Source organism: Taudactylus pleione, unplaced genomic scaffold (genome assembly GCF_031769625.1).
Source record: "Taudactylus pleione unplaced genomic scaffold, aTauple2 ptg002543l, whole genome shotgun sequence".
NCBI lineage: Eukaryota > Metazoa > Chordata > Amphibia > Anura > Myobatrachidae > Taudactylus > Taudactylus pleione.
This window is the reverse complement of record NW_028286924.1, coordinates 68,680-87,759: the sequence shown is the minus strand read 5'-3', so window position 1 is coordinate 87,759 and position 19,080 is coordinate 68,680. Positions and strand designations below refer to the sequence as shown.

The window sequence follows — 19,080 nt, the reverse complement described above, 5'->3', positions numbered from 1 at the left end:
GAACTTTACAGTTCTATATAGAGCATTGTTTGGTACATTTTTAATCCCCTTTAGGTTTACTTTTTTTATTATGGCATTTTTAACCTTTACAGTGTATATATGCTTTTACATTCCTTCTGCGAACAATTCTCAATGCGTAATGTACATGACTGCCCGTCATTAAAAAGTGAAGCCATCTTGCCAAAACACACATCACATGCTATTAATGCAACAGTGTGCAGTGAGGATTTCTATGCTGGATTTATTATAGTCACACCTACAAAGATAACACCTTTTCCAGCAGAGGCAAAGATTATTTCTTGAATAAACTGAACTTCAGCAAAGAGAAACTTTTTTTTTAAATTTTAATAGTTTACTGAAAGAACAAAAGGAAGTCTGTACTTTTACAAAACATTTATTAAGTTACAATTTACACATAACGAAAATAAAGAAAGTGGTCAGATACTGACTAGGTCCACTTCTATAATACAGAGTGGGGTCCTTGTAAATCCAAAACATTTCAGGAATCACAAGATCAGGTGAGAATTTTGCTGAACAAGCCAGTTGATGGTCTCCAAAAGATGGGGCATTTGGTAATGCTGAGCAATATTCCGGAATGCATCTACCTGTTCCATGAGAGCCTGCAAGTAACAGAACAGTCAGAGAATGGCTACTTTCCTATGCAATTGCTATAAAACCATCCCATTAACTATACACTAACAGTGTATGTACCTTCACTGAAATAGTCAGGCTGAAGTCTCCTGCACAGCTGCAGTATACTGGCATATTTGCTTCTTTGACACCCTTACACTTCAGACACACCTGAAAATAAATATAAGCTGTAGAAACATGAATGTGCATGTATAACATTGACTAATAAATTCATGTTGCTGAAACTCACCAAATCCTGCAGCATAAAAGCCATCATCTTCTTTTGCAGAGCTTCAACCAGCGACATTTCAATGCTGTCAGAGTCATACTCTGCCTGGCAGTTTGAACACACCCACTGTGGAAGCACAGACCCATCCTGTGTTGGAAATAGATGGCAATATTGATATCATAGACCTACAAGTTACAATACAGAAGAGATTAATACCCCTTTTACACCGGAGCTAAAACCCAGGTTATTGCAGGGTTGACCCGGGCAGCTCCTTGGTGTAAAAGGGGTAGGGGTTTGATCGGCTGGTCGAGTGACCCGGCAAGCCAACCCAGGTAAATAGCAGGGTTTAACACTGGCGTAGCCCGTGAAACCCTACTGTGTTTACGGCGCACTCCGGGTCTTGATGTGCGCCGCAAGCCGGCCGATTGGTCCGGCTTCAGTGGCGCTTTGAGATGGCGTCATCTCCAAGTGTCCACTTTAAAGCTGGAAAAGCCGGGTCTATGCAGACCCAATTGCGGTGTGTGCGGCGCAGTCTAAATTCCGGGTCTGATCCGGATAGGAACCCTGTTCCAACTCCGGGTCAGACCCGGAATTTTGGTGGATAAGTGGTATTATAGACGGGCTTTAGGACAAACCTGGCTGAGTGAGGGATCCTTGCACAAGTCCAGGTCTCGGCAGAAGTTACAGTTCCTGCAAATGATCTCAGGAAGGATGTAGGAGCGGCAAGGATCTCGAAACTGTGCCTCCTCTGAGAACTCTCCCACATCAATCAGACGCAAGAGATCTCTCTTTAATTTGTTCACCTGGTTCGTTATATTTGAATCCAGAGACAAGACCTGCAGAAGCCAAGTAGAAAAATTAGCATAAAGTGTTGCAAAAAAGTAGCAATTTGCTCATGGTAAAAACCATATTGCAATGCGAGTGGTGCAAATGCATTTATATTTTTGCATGCAGGGAAAATACTGCATGCTTTTGCATGTAGCTAATACTGGGCGGATTGGTTTTACACTGGAATTTAGAATTAAGCTAGGACATTGGTTATTTTCTCCTTTTATGGACTTGTTCCCAACAATGGGCTCAATTCAATTCAATGCGAATTGAATAGCGCTGTGAAGGAGCCCCCGGAGATATTCAATTCGGCACGCTGTTATGTCGGAGAATGCCCGTTCTCACGCCTCAAACATGGTGTTTAGTCGTGAGAACAGTCATTCCCCGACTTAAGTGCCTGGCGCAATGCTGTTTGCACCGCGCTAAGGGCAGAAAACGGCATCGCGCCAGCAGTTTTGTTGGATTTCTGCTCCCATGAGGGGTGAAAGAAGAAATCCTTCAGTCGGGCTTAACAGCTCGCTGAATTGAATAGCTCCTTCCGGCGCTATTCGATTCTGGTCGAATTTAATTGAGCCCTTTGAATCATGATCTTAGTATTTTAAGATTATGGAAGTTTTAATAGATTATATTCTAGATAAAAAAACAAAACTAAACTGAATGTTTACATCACATTGGAGCATTATTACTTTGGTAAAATTCACAGGCTTCACTTAAAGTGGTTTTTATTCGCCCTCTCCCTGAGGCTCTAATAGAAATCCGTGGTAAGTAGGACTTTCTGTCCTTACTGCGGCCGTCTCAAACTGGTTAAGCAATAGCTCCATGCACTGAACACAAAATATATGGGCTAATGCGCGTTAGCTGCGTACTTACTGAACGAGGTATAGGGCTTGGAATTGAATAGCTCCAGGCGTTAAAAGTCTGAGGCTACAAGCCCGCAGTAAGTATCGCGACTACTTGAATCCGGCCCTATGCTGAACTACATAAGGACCAGAGGACTGTCTTCTTGACACTAGACCTCATGGTGTGGGAAATTTATTAACCCTCCATTATCAGTCTTATGACCCTATACAGCTTTGGCTTGAATAAGACTTTGAATCCAGAGGTTTGCCGCATGGATTCAATGACAAGCATGCTTCAACCATTATTCTACTGCCTTGTGGAACCAAGCCATCCCCAAGTACAGCAACACTTGTAAATGGAATACAAGTGGACTTAGACAATTGTGCAATGGGCAAATTAACCTTAGCTGGATCTTTCCCCCGGTTAGGTAAAGAATAAATAAGGATCTGTAATTGGTGTGTAACCGAAAACATCAGTTCCTGTTTAGTTATAAAAAAAAAAAAAAAGTTGCAAAGATAAAGCAAAAAAGTGACTGCTTATTTTTCCTTTTAAACAGAGTAGTGACAGATGCAGCAAACCTCCTTACGGTCCTGGATGTGTAATGCTTACCATTCTCTAGGACTCTGGTCTCATTACCAAATTCTCGTTCGAACACAAGTATTCCTCAATATCTAATTGTTTAGTAATCTTGCCCTCTTGGCAAGGAGCAATCTGAATCAGACCCTCCCCTGGAGAGGATCAATGTGAAATTTTACGAGTCCAGGACATAGTCTGTAAAGTGCTCTCCAAGGACGGGATGCATCAACTGAAAATGCGGTAAAACCCCCGAAAATGCAGGGGGTTTTACAGCATTTCCCATATGTACAAAGCAGCTTCGTCCCAGTACGTAACGCCACCAGGTGGCGTGACCCAATAGAGGCCTATGGGCTTCTTATCAGGATGCAACCAATTGGGAGGGAGACTCCCTCTGTCCGGAGCCATCGAAAAGGACAACTCTTATTAGGAGGAGCGCTGCCCTTTGAGATATTCTAGGTACATACCATGGTATGTACCCGAAGACAGGCAGGATGTAACGCACTGCGGATGCGAGGCTTAGTACATCCCGCCCCAAGACCCTACACAAAAGGTGGCAGAACTTAAATTAAACCCAGCAACATCTTAGCCAAGACCTGCACTCAGTCCTGCTTGTCAGCCATGAATCCATCATAATACTTTGCCAACTGAGTGCACTCACTGCAGAAATCAGTGAAGCAGGTGGGATGTTCCCTTTACATAGAATCTGGGGAAACGGGAAGGAGTGAGAATCTAAGCTTTTTTTTCTACAATATCAGTTCTGGAGGAGCTTTTCTACCCCACGTTCGCAGTATGTACAAAAGGATGAAAGAAAAACTTTATAAATGGATCAATAGCTCAGTATAACCAATCCGTAATTTTCTGTTCATCAGTCTAGGCCAGATTGCACAGTGAAAGCAAGTGCTTGGTTAGTTGCTATGTTTTCAGTGCAGGTTGAGTCTTTGAATAATGTAAGTAATTAATTAATAGAAAATAGCTTATACAGCACGACTATTTAATATTTAGACCTTCATGGCAGGAAGAACTATGAATAATAGACGTGACTAACTGAATAATTTTGTAGTCTACTTTTTCATGTTTTTCTGTCCTGTATTCATCATGCTTACAGGAAACATCAAATACTATAAATTTTTCATAAAGTTCAAACTTTTCTAATAAAGCTAGTAACCACAAAACTAAAAATGTTAGATTTAGCACACGCAAAACAAATCTAAAACTAACAAATTGCACTTTACAGTATGTGGTGCAACAGTCTCACCTCACAGACGTATTTGATGAACTCCAGGGCTGGGTTGTTAAGGGGCAGATGGGATCCAGGTAGGATGGGGAACATCTCAGAGGGCTCAGTGACATGGCGTGTTCCTGTCACTTTCTTCTGAATTTTTTGTGTGATTGTGAAGAAATTTTGTGTTAACTCATTTGCTACGTAATCCTGAGAAAAGGTGATAAGACCTGGAGGAAGGATGAGGAGGGTACAAAAGAAAAAACACAAATTGAACATGTAGTGGTATATTTTACTCTGAAGTCTGCTAAATGGGACAATTTCACAGTTTTTCTCTTATTCATATTTTGATATGGACTACACGGAAAACTTAGCCTGCAGGTTTTATGGACATAAACTAGGATTTCAGCACTTGTCCAACCACTCCTACATTTATACTATGCCACAAGTGAGAAAATATGAGATATGGTAAGAACTTACCCTTGTTATCTCTATTTCTACGAAGTCCATAGGGTTCCACAGGATACCTTGGGGTATAGGTGTGACGTCAGTCGCAGGGCACCAAAGAGTTAAGCTTTCAGCCTCCCAGGATGCACTAGGTCCCCCTCCTATACCCCGCCCCCGGGCCAAGGCACCTCAGTTAGTTACCAAGCCATAGGCCGGAGGAGGAGAAGGAAGAGAGAGAACAAAGATCTGGACACATACAAGAATCACATTCTCACCAGAGGGAGACGGAAAACCGGTGACCAGAGCAAAGCCCATCTGCAGCACAGGTGCGACAGGGCGGGAGTCCTGTGGAACCCTATGGACTTCGTAGAAATAGAGATAACAAGGGTAAGTTCTTACCATATCTCATATTTTCTACTTCAGGGTCCATAGGGTATCCACAGGATACCTTGGGGATGTCCCAAAGCAGTATCCTTTAAGGGTGGGGACGCTCCTGTGCAGAAAGGAGAATCCGCCGCCCGAAGGAAGCATCCTGAGAGGCGAAGGTGTCAAACCTGTAGTACCTCACGAAGGTATGGACAGAAGACCACGTAGCAGCCTTGCAGATCTGAACTGCCGAGGCACCACGTCGAGCTGCCCACGAAGGACCCACAGACCTAGTGGAATGAGCCTTCAGAGAAGGAGGGACCGGTAGGCCTTCATGAAGATAAGCTTCAGAAATAGCCATACGGATCCAGGCTGCCAAAGTTTGCTTTGAAGCAGGCCAACCCTTTTTACGGAAGCCATAGAGGACAAACAAAGCGTCCGACTTCCTAAACGAAGAAGTGCGGTCAACATAAGTCCTTAAGGCCCGCACAACATCCAAAGAGGCCTCACCCACGGAAAGACCCGGTGAGTTAAAGGCCGGAACAACTATTTCCTCGTTAACATGAAACTGGGAAACAACTTTGGGAAGAAACTCGGGCCGAGTGCGGAGTACTGCCCTGTTCCCATGAAAAACCAAGAAAGGGGGTCTACAAGAAAGAGCCCCTAACTCAGAAACACGTCTGGCCGAAGCAATGGCCAGAAGGAAAACAGTCTTAGCTGTTAGCCATTTAAGATCCACTGAGCCCAGTGGTTCAAACGGCGGTCCTTGGAGAGCCCTCAGGACCACAGCCAAATCCCAAGGCGCCACAGGTGGAACAAAGGGCGGCTGAATGCGGAGAACACCCTGCATAAAGGTGCGCACATCCGGGATTGTAGCAATCCTACGGTGAAACCAGACAGATAGGGCCGAAACCTGTACCTTCAAAGAAGCAAGGCGAAGCCCATGATCTAGTCCCGCTTGCAGGAAGGCGAGAAACCGAGACAGACGAAACTCCCGCGGTGCATAACCTCTCGGTCGACACCACTGGAAGAACGTATGCCACACGCGATGGTATATCCTCGCGGAAGACGGTTTCCGAGCTCGTAACATGGTACGCACCACAGAGCTGGAAAACCCCCGGGACCTCAGCATGGCCGTCTCAACAGCCACGCCGTCAAAGACAGCCGAGTCAGGTCCGGGTGAAGGCAAGGACCCTGAGACAGAAGGTCCGGTCGTAGCGGCAACCGCAGAGGACTGTCCACGGACAGACCCTGAAGGTCTGAGAACCAGTGCCGTCTGGGCCACGCGGGAGCTATCAACAGGAACGTCCCTCCTTCCTGTTTGAATTTCCGGATTACCCGTGGAAGAAGGGAGACCGGAGGGAACAGGTATGCGAACCGGAACGTCCACCGGACGGACAGAGCATCCACCAGAGACGCCCCTTCGTCTCTTGTGCGAGACCCGTACACCGGCAACTTGTTGTTGTGCCGGGACGCCATGAGGTCGATTTCTGGAAGACCCCACCTGTCCACCAGTAGTTGAAAAACGTCCGGGTGCAGGGACCATTCCCCCGGATGAACGTCCTGGCGACTTAGAAAGTCCGCCTCCCAATTGAACACTCCCGGGATGAAGACCGCTGATATGGCCGGAAGATTGCGCTCCGCCCAAACCAGGATCCGAGAGACCTCTACGAGAGCCGCCCGACTGCGAGTTCCTCCTTGCCTGTTTATGTAGGCCACGGTGGTAGCGTTGTCCGACTGGACCTGCACCGGGCGACCCTGGAGAAACCGCTGTGCCTGCTGGAGAGCATTGAAGACCGCACGGAGTTCCAAGATATTTATTGGAAGCTCCGCTTCTGTCGGCGTCCACCTGCCCTGGAACAAGTGTGGACCCGAAACTGCTCCCCAGCCCCGAAGACTGGCGTCCGTTGTCAACAGGACCCAATTTGGAACCCAGAACGGACGTCCCTTGTTGAGGTGGGTCGTCTGTAACCACCACGTAAGGGACAGGCGAACCTCCTGGGTGAGCACAATCGTCTGGGACTTCAGAGACTGAGTCAGCCCGTTCCACTTGGACAGGATCAGGTGCTGCAGAGGTCTGGAGTGAAACTGGGCGTATTCCACCATGTCGAACACCGACACCATGGAGCCCAGTAACCTCATCGCCGAGTGTAAGGACACCCGGCGGCTGTGCAGGCAACTGCGCACCCTTGACTGTAAAGCAGAGATCTTGTCCTCCGTCACGAAGATCCTTTGCTGTCCCGAGTCCAATAAGGCTCCAAGATGCAGAATCCTCCGAGACGGGATTAGAGTGGACTTCTGCCAGTTGATTAGCCAGCCGTGCCGTTGCAGCAGTGCAATGGTCAGGTCCAAGTGGCGTAACAGGAGCTCTGGAGATCCTGCCACCAATAACAGGTCGTCCAAATACGGTAACATGCGGACTCCCTGCAGCCGCAGAGAAGCCGCCATGACTGCCATCACCTTGGTGAAAACACGTGGTGCTGTTGCCAGGCCAAAAGGTAACGCCCGAAACTGGAAGTGGTCGCTGCGGATTGCAAACCTGAGGAACTGTTGATGGCGCAAAAGAATAGGGACATGCAGGTAAGCGTCCTGTATGTCCAATGACACCAAGTAGTCCCCAGGTTCCAGCGCCAGAATGATGGACCGTAGGGTCTCCATCCGAAACTTCGGGACCCGCAAAGACTTGTTGAGTGCTTTGAGGTTGAGAATCGGACGATATGACCCATTGGGTTTCTGTACCAAAAATAGATTTGAAAAGAAACCCTGGCCCCTCTGGGAGAATGGAACAGGCACTATAACTCCAGCCTGGAGCATAGTGTGCAATACCTTCCGCAGCTCCGTAGCCTTGTTCCGGTCTGATGGGAGACCCGTGGTGAAGAAGCGAGCCGGGGGTCTGTGCCGGAAGGAGAGGGCGTATCCGTGGGAAACCACCTCCAGAACCCAAGTGTCTGTCGTAGTGGTCGACCAACACTGGGCGAACTGTAGCAGGCGGCCTCCCACCCTGGGATCCCCCAAAGGGAGGCCCGGACCGTCAGGCCGCAGGCTTGTCATCTGGCTTGGGGGCCGGACGTCTGGTACTCCATGCCTGCTTCCGGGGCTTGACCGATTTCTTAGGGCCAGCCTGTCGAGGAAACGACTGTGGTTTGGGCCTGCCCTGGGCCCTAGATGACCGAAAGGACGATGGTCCCGAACCAGAAGGAGCAGCGGCCGACGGGAGACAAGCAGATTTGGCTGCCGCCAGCGTGGCCACAATCTTATCCAGATCCGGACCGAAGAGAACTTCTCCGGTAAACGGCAACGCTTCCAGACCTTTCTTAGAATCTGCGTCCGCCTTCCAGGATCGCAGCCACAAGGTGCGACGAGCAGCTACCGCTGCTGAAGAAATTCTAGACACCAGAGTACTAATGTCTAGAGCCGCCTCGTTGATGTAGGTGGCCGAATCACGGAGATTGCCAATCAACTCCGCCTGTTCAGCCGGACAGTCGGATTCAAAAGAAGCCTCTAATGAATCCGCCCAGCGCTCCATCGCTCTGGCAACCCAGCAAATGGCCATAGCCGGCCGTGCTGCCCCCCCTGCAAGGGAATAAGCGGACTTCAGGCAGATTTCTACCTTGCGGTCCGTAGCATCCTTAAGGGAGGACATGGATGGCATCGGCAATGTGGCACTACGGACAAGACGGGTCACGTGAGAATCCACCTGTGGAGGGGATTCCCACTTAGCAAAATAATTATCCGCGAACGGATAAGCCACCGCCAGGCGTCTCTGCGGCTGGTATCTTTTGCCAGGTTGTTTCCACGCCTCCTCTAAATGGTCCACCAACTGACCCGAAAGAGGAAAGACTGTGGCATCGCCCTTCACATCTTTGAAAAAGGCATACTTAGATTTAGCCGCTGGGGGAACTTCGTCCTCAATCACCAAGGCTGTGCGGACCGCCCGAATAAGTCCAGGAATATATACTTTGGACTTAGCATCAGCGTCCTTAGTATGGAGAGGTTCCTGATCGTAAGGATCCAGAATCTCCCCATCATCAGACGTCCCTTCGTCATCCTCATAAGGAGCGGACAGAGACGCCACCGGCCTTTTATGAGGCCGCATCACAGACTCCCCTTGCAACACATCCGACAAGTGCTGTACAGAACTCGTCAGGGAGTTAACCCACGCTGGCTCCTGAGAACCCGGGAGCGGGGAAATAGGGAGACTGTGGGGTACCACCAATTGTCGTGGGAACCCCTGCATGGGTGACGACACCACAGACTGCTGGGACAAACCCATCGGAGTAAACGCGGGCTGCGGAGCTAACTGGCCCACTAAAGCTGTTAACGCCTGAGCGAAACAAGCCCAGGGCGGCTCCTGTACCGGTGCTGTAACCGTAATAGGCCGCGCCATGGACAAACACTGCCGGCAAAGGCCCTCCGCGCTACCCTCCCCCTCCGCTAACGGTACTTTGCACGTGGTACACTGTAGCCGGAGGGGAAAATCACTTTCAGACATGATGGCACCACGTATGTGACCTCTCTCACCAATTAAGTATTAAATAGGCGAGAGACCACCCTGCAGCACCGCAAGGGCTTTAGCAGAAGAACAGGGACAGTAATAAAGCTGACAGTTTAGAGAAGAAAAGTTACAGGCAGCGCTAGCACAGTCACATACAATGCAGAGAAATAACAATTCCTGCACTAACAGCGCTGATTACTCAACTACACAGACACAGGGCCTGGTAGGACACAGCGCTGCATACACAGACCTGAGCCACAGCGGAGGAGAGGTATGCGGGGGGACCCAGACCACGATGCTTCCGTCCAGCGCTTCCAGCAGCGTTCACCATGCGTTCTGGAGAAGATGGCCGCCGAGGAGCAGAGAGGAGGCTGGCCTGGGGGAGGAGCGCTGCCACAGGACCAGTCGGCAGCATGCAGAGAGGGCTGTGTGCAGCGGGGGAGGCGCCGGCTGTGAGACAGGGAAGGCGCGCTCCCCTGGCATGCATTTAACCCCTGGGACGCCGCAGCGCTACCGCTCTGCTGCGGTCCGCTGTCCCAGGGGGTAGTGGAAGCGCAGGTTGGTCGCCTGGCTCCACGCTGCAGCCAGTCCCCAGGGAGCCCCCTGCCTGGGGACTTAGGACCATGTGATCAGCGGGGACCCACCGCGGGACCCCGCTGCTTACCTCTGTCCCCCTTGAATCCGGCCATGGTCCGGAGCATCTGGGGTCACCGCTAGCTGTGACCCCAGACGCCCACCAGCATCCCTGGATCAGTACCGGCGTTCTGGTACCGGCGGGGTGTAGGGAAGACAGCATGGACGTCAGGACTGACTGTCCATGCTGTTCATCCAGATGTGCAGCCACAGCTGCATGAAGAAAAAGCTTCAGGGGCTCTTCTAGCCCCCACTCCAACAGGTGCACCCGACTCCGGCCGGGCACCAAACTAAACTGAGGTGCCTTGGCCCGGGGGCGGGGTATAGGAGGGGGACCTAGTGCATCCTGGGAGGCTGAAAGCTTAACTCTTTGGTGCCCTGCGACTGACGTCACACCTATACCCCAAGGTATCCTGTGGATACCCTATGGACCCTGAAGTAGAAAAGATGATTTTTATACTTCTAATCAGTGGTCGAAGTGGGGCGGTATACGGCGGTATGACATACCGCCACTTCCCGGCCCCACTTCATTTTAGCCACAGAAGGGAATGTACCAGCGCTGGGATCCAGAATGGGATCCCAGCGCTGGAACAGCGGCGGCAATGTGTAGAGATTTGTCCCGCAGGGGACACATCTCGATCAACTGAGGCGCTGGCATGTAGCAGCCGGGACAGAGCATTAGGTCCCGGCTGCATTGTAAGGTAACAGGCGCAGCACGCACTGGCCGGCTCGCTGGCGGCTAGCCAATAGCAGGGCTCACAGCCAATCGGGGGGCTGGCTGGCGGCCAGCCAATCGGGGGGCTGGCTGGCGGCCAGCCAATCGGGGGGCTGGCTGGCGGCCAGCCAATCGGGGGGCTGGCTGGCGGCCAGCCAATCGGGGGGCTGGCTGGCGGCCAGCCAATCGGGGGGCTGGCTGGCGGCCAGCCAATCGGGGGGCTGGCTGGCGGCCAGCCAATCGGGGGGCTGGCTGGCGGCCAGCCAATCGGGGCTCTCGCTGGCGGCCAGCCAATCGGGGCTCTCGCTGGTGGCCAACCAATGAGAAGCAGCCAAGTGGCAGCTTCTCATTGGCTAAGAAGCGTCGCTGGATTAAACTGCAGCAACCAAGAAGACCCGATGCTCCTGGTGGCTCCTTTCCAGCAATGCAGGTCAGTAGCAATTAGAGAGAGAGGAGGGTTGAAAGAGGGAATAGGGGGCAGACAGAGGGAAGCAGGTAGTTAGTATTGTAGGTGGTGAAAGAGAGAGGCAATCATTTAGTGAGAAGGGCAGGGTGTGAGAGAGGGGAGCAGGCAGGGAGAAGTACAGTGGGGGTGAGAAGAACAGTGGGGTGATATGGAAGCAGGGGCCGGAGGGGGGGATTCAATCTCCATATCTCCATACCCCCACCTCTAAATTCCCACTTCGAGCACTGCTTCTAATAAGCTGCGATTTTGACGGCACGGGTACGCTGGCCTCACAGTAGTATACGCTCCCTAGTGCATCTACGTCCCCGGCCGCCTTAGTGAGGACACGTTAAAGGAGACACAGTGATCGGCACTAACATGTGGCAGTTCAGCTTCCAATTTCCAACACAGATACAGTGTGTTATACAGTGTGGGTTGGATACACGAATAGTGCACTTACTGTGACAGCAGTGTCGGCAGAGAAGAGTTGCAGACAGTGTCCTCAGTACATGGAGTACAAAGAGGGAGTATGATTTCCTGCTGGAAGTAGTACATTCCACGTAGATCTTTACAACACATACCACATCCAAAGAGGCCTCTCCTGCCGAGAGGTCTGGTGAATTAAAGGCCGGAACCATAGTTTCCTCATTCAGGTGGAGGCGAGAAACCACCTTGGGAAGGAAGCCTGGGCGTGTTCGAAGAACAGCACTGTCCTGATGAAATATCAAAAAGGGGGAGTGACAAGAAAGCGCCCCTAAATCCAATACCCTACGGGTAGACGCTATAGCCAGAGTAAACAGTTTTCGCGGAGAGCCATTTGACATCAGATTCCAGAGGTTCGAATGGAGATTCCTTAAGTTCTTTGAGCACCACTGACAAATCCCATGGAGCCACAGGAGGGACAAAGGGAGGTTGTATCCGTAGAACACCTTGCATGAAAGTCTGAACATCCGGTATAGGGGCAATTCTGCGCTGAAACCAGATAGACAAAGCAGAAACCTGCACTCTCAGAGATGCTAGGCGGAGGCCTAAATTCAGTCCAGCCTGAAGAAAGGCAAGAATTTGAGACACTTTAAAGACTTGAGGGTCATAGTTTCGAGGAGCACACCATTGGAAATCCGTATGCCATATTCTGTGGTAAATCCTGGCTGAGGCCGGTTTACGTGCTCTGAGCATAGTCTGGACCACAGAGCTGGAGAAACCCTTAACCCAATGGTTCCCAAACTGGGTGCCGTGGCAGCCTGGGGTGCCTCAGAGCACTTGCAGGGGTGCCTCGGGTTGGTGGTCTAGTACCAAATAAACTAAATTTTAGTCAGTGTGATGAGCAAAACCAGTGCTCATGGCTGCCAATCAAACAATATGTGGACTTGGCATACCTCCCTCCTTAATTGCCTTACTTAACTCCTTATACTATTCTTCTGCAACTCAAGTCTTAACCAATAGATATTTATCACCCTCCTTTTTTATACAAAGAGGTACGAGACAGGGGTGTCCTCTCTCCCATCGAACCATTGGCTATAGCTCTGCGACAATGTCAAGTTTTCACAGGTATAAAAGTTAGACAGCAGGAATGCAAAGTTTCCTTGTTCGCAGACGATATGCTGCTTTTCATTTCAAAACTACTACAATCTATCCCAGCAAAATTACAAATTGTTGATATGTTTAGTTCTTTCGTGGGCTACCGCATTAACACAGATAATCTGAACTGCTCTCCATTAATGCTCCTTCTTTCTTAACCTCTCATCCACAGGTGGCCTCCTTATTCACAGTTGTGCCACATAAACTTAAATATTTGGCTATATTCATCCCAACAATATTATCCTCTTTATATAGCTATAATTTTTCACCAATAATAAATAAAATTCAATCCTAATTATTATGCTGGAAAGATCTTAAACTCTCATTATTGGGTCGGGCGGTAGTAATTAAGAATATAGTGTTCCCTAAATTAGCATATTTGTTGCAAACATTACCTATCACGAAGGCTGATACGTTACTTTGCACACAAATCTTCTCTAAATTTGTTTGGCACTACCGTAAACCCAGGATGAACCGTTCTCTGACCTATTTGCCCAAAACTAAAGGTCATCTTGGTGTACCCCATATCATAGAATTTGCTTTATTCCGATATATAACCAACTGGCTGCTACACACTGACCATTACACTGACCCAATTTTAGAAGAAGCTCTCTTTCACCCATACGCTCTGGCAGCCTTACTTCATACCCTGATAACACAAATCCCTTTAAGGCTCGGGTCTAATATATTATTTTGGGATACCTACAAAGCGTGGCTTAATATTGACAAAAGTTTACAGAAAAATCATTATTCGTCTCCCTATATAACCTTATGGGGCAATCCATCTTTTGTCCCCTCTCTTGCCAATTCAACTTTTCGACTTTGGTATCAAAAGGCATAATGTCAAAGACTTATTTGACCCAGGTGGCCAACTACTCTCTTTTTTGGAATTACAAAAAAAAAAAAAATATAACCTTCCCCGCTCACATTTTTTATAATGTTTTTACAAATTAGTCATTACATTTAGTCCCTAGATGCTCCCATGGCTGTCTCCTGCCCTCCAGATACCTTATTAATATTATCCTGTTGTAAATTAATTAAATATCGGATTCGACACCTCTATTCTTACCTAGTTGAAAAATCTTCCCACACATGGTCCTCTACTAACCAGGCCTGGCAATCAGAATTAAATGACCTGTTAGACTTTGAACCAATTATTGATTGTTTAGATAAGGTTTTACCAAGTCTCAAATCCGCTCGACTACAGGAAGTCCATATCCATATTTTAAACCGCACCTATATATCCCCAGCACAAAGGAGACATTTTGTACCCTCGGACACTGGCGATTGTATTAAATGTGGTCAATCGGATGCCTCATTATCCCATAACCTGTGGTAAAATAAATAGATTTTGGAACAAATTATTAGAACATATCAATTCGATACTACGGAGTCTGCTTACCCAAAAAGGCTGCACCCTTCCTATTTGCAGAATTCTCTTCCTGGGAAAAAACTGTCGTCTTTAAATCCCTGGAAACCTTTATTGATAGTTATCAATAGCTAAACACCTAAACCTTTATTGATTGTCACAATAGCTAAACACCTAATTCTTAAATATTGGATTTCCTGCTCAGCACCTACGCTGTCTGAATGGAAAATTGCTATGCTAGACGTGTTGTATCATGAGAGGCGAATGGCTACTTTTAACATAGAGAAGGGTATTCTAGCTTTCTCAAAAAAAAAAAAAGGGAAATATACATAGAACAATTACCTAACCACTTGCAAGAGAACATCTGGAAGGTATTTGAGCATACGGACTGGTTCCTGCGGAGACAAATTGTCTGACTAACCCTCCCCATTCCTTTGCTGATCTAAACTATTCCATAGCTCACTTTGATTCTATTTTATTTTAATCTATAAAGAGAAGTATTTTGTTTATTCTAAATTGTCTGTTTCTCTAATTCCAAACCCATAATGTTTTATTTCAGTTGTGATATGGGTGCGCTTTGTGAAACACTTGGTTTCACATATTTACTTGGATAATACAGATTTTTTTCTATAGAGTTAATAATTTGAATGCCATTGTGTGGTGTATAAATGGTTTTCTCTTTGTTTTATTATGTAAAAAAAAAAGAACAGTAACATATTTTGCCTAATGACGTTTTGTTGGTGTATATTGTCTAGATTGTGTGAAATGTCTTTTTTGGCATACACGCCTGTCTATATTTTGTAGCCTCTTATCCCTTGCTGTTCAATAAACAGTTTTCAAAAAAAATAAAAAAATTTAATATGTGGACAAAAAGAAGCGCAGCCCTGTCAACCACCACTTAACTGAACTTAGGGGTGAGATCCAAGCACAATTTACTTCATTAAATTGCTGCTGAATTTCTCAATAATAAACTTTTGCCACAGGGGTGCTGTGGAAAAAATGCTGATACTCTAGGGTGCCGTGATTCGAAAAAGTTTGGGAACCACTGCCTTAGTTGTTAGGAGGGATGTCTCAAGAGCAAAGCAGTTAAAGACAGATGGGCTAGGTCCGGATGTAGACATGGACCCTGAGAGAACAGGTCTACTCATATAGGAAGTAGAATGGGAATGTCTATGGAGAGCCTTAGAAGAGCCGAGTACCAATGACGTTTGGGCCAAGCCGGAGCTATTAACAGGACTATACCCCCCCTCCGGTCTGAATTTCCGAAGCACTCGAGGAAGCAGGGATATTGGAGGGAAGAGATATGCCAAATGGAAGTTCCATTTCACCGACAAGGAGTCTATGAAGGCCGTGCCGGGGTCTTTGTTTTGGCTCCATAAATTGGAAGTTTGTTGTTGTGTCTTGAGGCCATGAGATCCACTTCTGGAAGACCCCATTTGTCTACCAGAAGCTGAAAGACTTCTGGATGTAGAGACCAATCTCCGGCATGCACGTCGTGACGGCTGAGGAAATCAGTTTCCCAATTGAGAATCACCGGGATGAACACTGCGGCGATGGCTGGGAGATTGTGTACGGCCCATGTGAGAATGCGGGACACTTCTAACTGACTTCGAGCGCCCCCTTGGTGATTGAGGTAGGCCACATTGTCGGACTGTACTTGTACTGGCCTGTTTTTCAGAATATTCTGAGCCAGAGTGAGAGCTCTGTAGATGGCTCGAAGTTCCAGGATGTTGATTGGTAACACTGCTTCGACTGGGGACCATTGGCCCTGGTAGGAGTGCTGGCCAGTTACTGCGCCCCACACTCGGAGGCTTGCGTCCGTGGTGAGGAGAGCCCAGTCCGGGATTCAAAAAGGGACAACCCTGGTTCAAATGGGAAGTCTGTAGCCACCAGGCTAGGGACAGGCAAACCTCTGGGGGGAGGCTCATCGTCTGGGATTTGAGCAGATGGGGTAGTCAGTTCCACCTGGAGAGGATCAGGTGTTGTAGGGGCCTGGAGTGAAACTGGGCGACCTCCACCATGTCGAAGGTGGACACCATTGATACCAATGCCTGCATTGCAGAGTGAATCGACACACTGCGATTGTGAAGCAGTCTGCGTAGTCTGAGCTGCAGTGCTGAAATCTTGTCCGCTGTTAGGAAGATTCTCTGAACGCGAGAGTCCATGAGGGCTCCCAAATGTACCATCCTTTGAGAGCGTGTCAGGGAAGACTTTTTTCCAGTTGACCAGTCAACCGTGCTTTTGTAGAAAGGCAATGGTTACCTGCAGATGGCAGTGAAGAGTCTCTGGGGAGCTGGCCAACAGCAAGAGATCGTCCAAGTATGGGAGCAGTGTAATCCCTTGACGACGAAGAGAGGCCGCCATAACTGCCATGATCTTCGTAAAGACCTGAGGGGCCATTGAGAGGCCAAACAGCAGAGTCTGAAATTGCCAATGTTGCTGCAGTGTAGCAAACCGGAGATATTGTTGATGAGAAGGCGCTATAGGTACATGTAGGTAAGCGTCCTGAATGTCTGCCATAAAATCTCTGCCCCTTACCAGTCCCTTGGATTCCGGGCTGCACTCTGGGCTCCGGGGAGCCTGCTAGCTAGTCCCCCTTGGAGCCTCGCCGGGAGTACCTAGCACAGCACTGCGGAGGGGTGATGGGGCGGCAGCACAGATGTCTGAAGGACAGTCTGGTGCTGTTCGGCCGTTATTGTAAAAGTAAATTAAATCATAAAATTAAAGCTTGGGCTGCTTAATGCAGCCCCGTTATAATGGTGGTCCAGCTCCTGCCAGACAACAACGAAACCGAAGTGTCCTCAGGCTGTGGGCGGGGTTATAGGGGGAAGGTCAGGAGCATCCTGTAATTGAAAAGCTTTGCTGTTGGTGTCCGATCAGTTCCCACCTACACCCCATTGTCTCCCTGTGGAGCCCTATAGATGGAAAAAAAAGTGTGTTTTAAGGGCACACTGGAGGAAAGAAAGGTCAGGAGTGACCTAGGAGAAATCCTGAAAGAAAGTGTGACATGTGCTGATCAGGGAGGATGTGAGGCAGCAATCATTAGCAGAGCGAAGATAATGAGGAAGAATGAGCAAATTGGGCTGGATGTAGGGGAGGAGAAGGGAGTAGGAGAGATGAGCTTGAATTAAATACAGAGTTATATAAGTGAGTCAAAGTGACTGGAAGAGGGGGGTTGCAGGGGTAGAGAGTTGAGCGGAAAATGAGGCAGGAAAGAGTTAAGGATAGACTGGAGAGGGGTGACACGATCGTTCGGAAGGCCAGAAAGGAGCACATTATAGAAATCAAGACTGGAAGTAATGGGAATGTCACTGATACTTTTAGTAGCCTCTAGTGTGAGGAAGAAACGGATTCCGGAAAAATTGCACAGGTGCTATCTGTGTCCCCAACTGGATGAATGAGAACAAGTCAGAGCTGTGGGCTGTACATATCAAAAAACTAATGCTCTGTTTATGATGAACAAAAATGCAATAACCCCTAATGCAACCATTGTTTTACATCTAAAATTATGGCTTCCCATGCGACAATATAAAATTGCTAATATGACACGGATTTAGATTGCTTCCCCTTCTATAGGTTTCTTACCAGGCAAGGCCCCAGTTTCACCCACAGTCTCTTGGGACAGCTGGCTGTTCTGCCGACGTTTGATTGGGGTGTTTCCAGGAGCATTTCGTCTCAACTCCTCCCTCATACTATGATATACAGCCACAATGTAAGCTGCAGAAAGAAAGCACACTAAATCAGCACAGGAAAGATCATTTTGTTTTGCCCCTACATAGCTTACAGGCATAAGACACAGGGAAGATACACCGCAAGTATTACAGGTCAGTACATCTGAACAGCAGTTGCCCAGTGGGTGAACATACCAGAAAATAATAGCTAAATACATTAACTATACTGCCGCAGAGCCCCCCCTTTTTTTTTTTAAACTCTTCACAGCAGGATGAAATAAAATACTCCTCAAGGGTGCAGATTGCAATTTCTGAAGAGTAGGTTTCATTCTTGTTTCAACATGCTGCTACTGGTCACACCAACAGGGATACCTCACTCATTACACTGACAGCTAGAGCTGATAAAGAAATGGGTCAATCTACAGAGACACTGAAGAGTGTGCAACACTTACCAGAAACAATCATTAGGAAATAGCTCTGACAAGAGGCTGCCTGGGGTAGATATTGCACTATATTCCAGTTGTTCTCCAGACATTCTTCCACTTGGTCCTCTGGCTGTTCACTGTCTGATGGAACATCAGTTTCTTCATCATCCTCCTCTTCACTGCCCTCATCCTCATCATTCTTCGATTTCTTCTTATCACTCTGAAAAAGGAAAAAATGGTTTTTATACTCCGATTAAATTATTTTCTTTAGATTCCAGTATCCAGTGTCCACCGATGGACTCAAAGTCTACTACAGGACACTTGTACAAGTCTTTAGCTCATCACTCTTCCATATCCCCAACCTGTTCCACATTTTTTTCTAACCAAGCTCCACAAGGAAAAAAAATCTGAATGGAGAAATATTTTTTCAGGGATGAAGAGGTTTAACTAAATAAATGGTTGGGTATACAATTTCTAATAATGGATTCAGAGAAAATTATTTAGTTTAAAGTTTAAAAAGATTTTAAATTATCCTATGGGGGACACAAGACTCTGGCGACACCCCTGAGCTGCTTTTGGATGTGTATTCAACAGGGTGGCACCTTATGTTACAA

At 47.9% G+C, this 19,080-nt stretch overlaps 1 protein-coding gene across 1 annotated transcript in view; it reads right to left on the bottom strand.

Annotated features, from left to right (window-relative positions):
• Positions 1 to 378: 378 nt before the first annotated feature.
• The window catches only part of LOC148431266 (DNA polymerase epsilon catalytic subunit A-like), an 87,375-nt gene continuing 68,673 nt past the window's right edge, over positions 379 to 19,080 (bottom strand). The window contains exons 26-32 of the mRNA XM_088466138.1: positions 18,494 to 18,686; positions 17,956 to 18,087; positions 4,359 to 4,552; positions 1,495 to 1,695; positions 881 to 1,006; positions 712 to 801; positions 379 to 620 (exon numbers count right to left, since the gene is read on the bottom strand). Coding sequence (XP_088322264.1) covers positions 507 to 620; positions 712 to 801; positions 881 to 1,006; positions 1,495 to 1,695; positions 4,359 to 4,552; positions 17,956 to 18,087; positions 18,494 to 18,686 — 1,050 coding nt within the window. The 3' untranslated portion in view covers positions 379 to 506. The remainder of the gene's footprint in view (positions 621 to 711; positions 802 to 880; positions 1,007 to 1,494; positions 1,696 to 4,358; positions 4,553 to 17,955; positions 18,088 to 18,493; positions 18,687 to 19,080) is intronic.